At 37.0% G+C, this 2,631-nt stretch overlaps 1 protein-coding gene across 1 annotated transcript; it reads right to left on the bottom strand.

Annotated features, from left to right (window-relative positions):
- Positions 1 to 1,544: 1,544 nt before the first annotated feature.
- Positions 1,545 to 1,908, bottom strand: LOC123847535 (10 kDa heat shock protein, mitochondrial). Its single transcript, XM_045879386.3, has one exon. The coding sequence runs from the start codon at positions 1,874 to 1,876 to the stop codon at positions 1,568 to 1,570; it is 309 nt and encodes a 102-aa protein (XP_045735342.1). The 5' UTR covers positions 1,877 to 1,908; the 3' UTR covers positions 1,545 to 1,567.
- Between the last annotated feature and the right edge of the window lie 723 nt (positions 1,909 to 2,631).

Here is a 2,631-nt window from a genome sequence, read left to right as displayed (position 1 = left end):
AGTGCCTGATTGCCATAGGAAAAGTGATGTATTAGCTGTGCATATATCACAATATAAATCTTGTAACACCTTATTAATCTAAGGCGAAACAGGGGAGGGTATAAAGTATAATGTAAAACAGCCATGGAGGGGAAGTAAAATGAAAAGGGAATGTGTTAAAATATTTGAAATTCAGAAGTAACAGGGCAGATCCTCCCAAACTGTATTCTCAAAATTACACTGGAATGCATACCTTAATCTTTCTCCTAGCTTTCCCCAAGGGGAGCTGTAAATATTTACCACGGTGACTGTGCATTGGAGAAAGGAAAATAATCAGATTTGCCAGTGTTCCCCTCCCTCCACAAAAAAGGATATCCTCAAATACAACATTCAAAATCACCAGATTCACAATATCCAATAGCTTATTGGCTCTGATAGGTCCTGAATAAAAATATGAAATAAAGCAACAAACTGTCAACCAAACTTTATGTCAGTTTGGCTAAGTCTCACACTTATGTGACCATTGATACCTCTTTATAGAAACCTATTTTCATTTCATCAAACAAAATATCGTTTGTTTGGGAAAGCTGCACTGGACTCTTCACACTCTCGATTTATTTTTTAAAAATCAGTTGTTGTTGTTGTTGTTGTTTTTCAAATGGGTTTGTTGCTGTTTTTTCTTTTTTAATTGTTATCATGTTTATTTGGAGACCCCATCAAATCCAATACAGTTGTTGCTCTCAGTCCTCTATAGATTTATTCCCTAATCATGTAGATTAGTTTGTATAGAAGTTCACATTTGTATAGTCACACTGCTCATCATTCCTCAAAAGACTATTTTGCACCTTTTTTCTTTCTCCTAACACCTTTCCTTTCTCTCTTAATGCTGGTGACTTTTTTTTTTTTTCCCACTGAGAAAATAGAAGAAATAAAAACAGACCTGCTCATCTTTCCATGAACAAATATGTCAATGAATCTGCACTCACATATCCTGCTTTTCCACGTTACAATCAGGTCTATAGAAATGTTTCCGACTTACACTAACAAAAACCTCTTTGATACACTGGGCCCTCAGATAACTGGTTGCTACCACCTTCACATCTGCCTGTCCTTTTTATGACACAAATACTAATTTTGACTGAGAAGTTAAATACTAGTAAGAAATTACTATTTTTTTAAAGATTTTATTTATTTATTTGAGAGAGAGAGAATGAGAGACAGAGAGCATGAGAGGGAGGAGGGTCAGAGGGAGAAGCAGACTCCCTGCCGAGCAGGGAGCCCGATGCGGGACTTGATCCCGGGACTCCAGCATCATGACCTGAGCCGAAAGCAGTCGCTTAACCAACTGAGCCACCCAGGCGCCCCAAAAAATTACTGTTGTTAATGTTACCAGAACCTTCACTGGCCAACCGCATTGATTAATGTTAACCAACAAACATGATGTTAAGAATCATTTTTTTTTTTTTTTTTTAGTTTGGATACCATTAGTTTATTATAAAAGAGAGACATGAAAATTATTTACATGATGAAAGATTTCACAACTTCACTGGAATGGGCAGCTTCACTTCATGCCATTTTAATAATGATTTCAGTCCACATACTTTCCGAGAATGTCACCATCTCTAAATAAGAAATAATCCTTGTCATCTAGAACTACTTTGGTGCCTCCATATTCTGGGAGAAGAACTTTATCTCCAACTTTCACACTAACTGGTTGAATCTCTCCACCCTTTCCTTTAGAGCCCGATCCAACAGCTACTACTGTTGCTTGCAACACTTTTCCTTGAGATTTTTCTGGAAGCATAATACCTCCTTTGGGTACAGTTTCAGCTGCGCTCCTTTCAACTAAAACTCGGTCAAAGAGGGGAAGAAACTTTCTAAACGCCTGCCCTGCCATGACGCCGACCGCCGCAGTTCGTACTCTGCTCTGGAGCTCGATGTTAAGAATCATTTTATACAATACACTATTCCTTCTTTCATGAAAACTTTTCTTTTGTGGATTCCCAAATAAAAACCCCTACTGGCTTTTTTCCTTCTTAATGAATCCTATTCAGTCTAATTAATGACTTAGTCTCCAATTCCCCAAATTTTATGTGCTCACTCTCAGATCTTTTCTTCTCTCTTTTGAGTTGACTATACACATTCGCATGGATTTGAATTCATTTTATACACTGACAACCCTCAAATGTATATATTGAATTCATAATTTGATATTTCCACTTCTAAACATCTTAATTTAAGTGTGAATTCAGCATGTCCAGCTTAACATAGTCAAAATTGACTTCCTGACTCAAAAGCCTACTCCTCTAATATTCTCTGTATCAGTGGGTGATACCAAAGCCCCAGGATTTATCCTTGCTGTCTCATTCTCTGAAATTGCACACGCAGTCTATCAACCAACTAGTTGCTCAGCCATCTGTGAGCTGGTAGCTTACTGTCTGTAAGCTTAGCCATAAGCTTTCAAATATGACTTCTTCTAATTCTCTCTACTGCTACTAGTCTAAACATTATCATCTCTTTCCCAAATTACTTTTAAAACCTATTAACAAACTGGTCTTTGAAATTTCACCTGATTTACTACCTATGTCTTACACAGAATCCAAAGTAATCTTTTGGAAACATAAATCAAATCCTATCCCTACCTTGTTCAAA

The sequence above is a fragment of the Mirounga angustirostris genome, unplaced genomic scaffold (genome assembly GCF_029215605.1).
Source record: "Mirounga angustirostris isolate CCGP_5_RB_7025 unplaced genomic scaffold, mMirAng1.0.hap1 SCAF_2, whole genome shotgun sequence".
NCBI lineage: Eukaryota > Metazoa > Chordata > Mammalia > Carnivora > Phocidae > Mirounga > Mirounga angustirostris.
The sequence above is the reverse complement of the archived record's forward strand: the minus strand, read 5'-3'. Positions and strand labels throughout refer to the sequence as shown.

What these genes read in the sequence shown, in the direction of transcription:
- LOC123847535 (XM_045879386.3), bottom strand. Translation starts at nt 1,876, where the DNA reads ATGGCAGGGCAGGCGTTTAGAAAGTTTCTTCCCCTCTTTGACCGAGTT.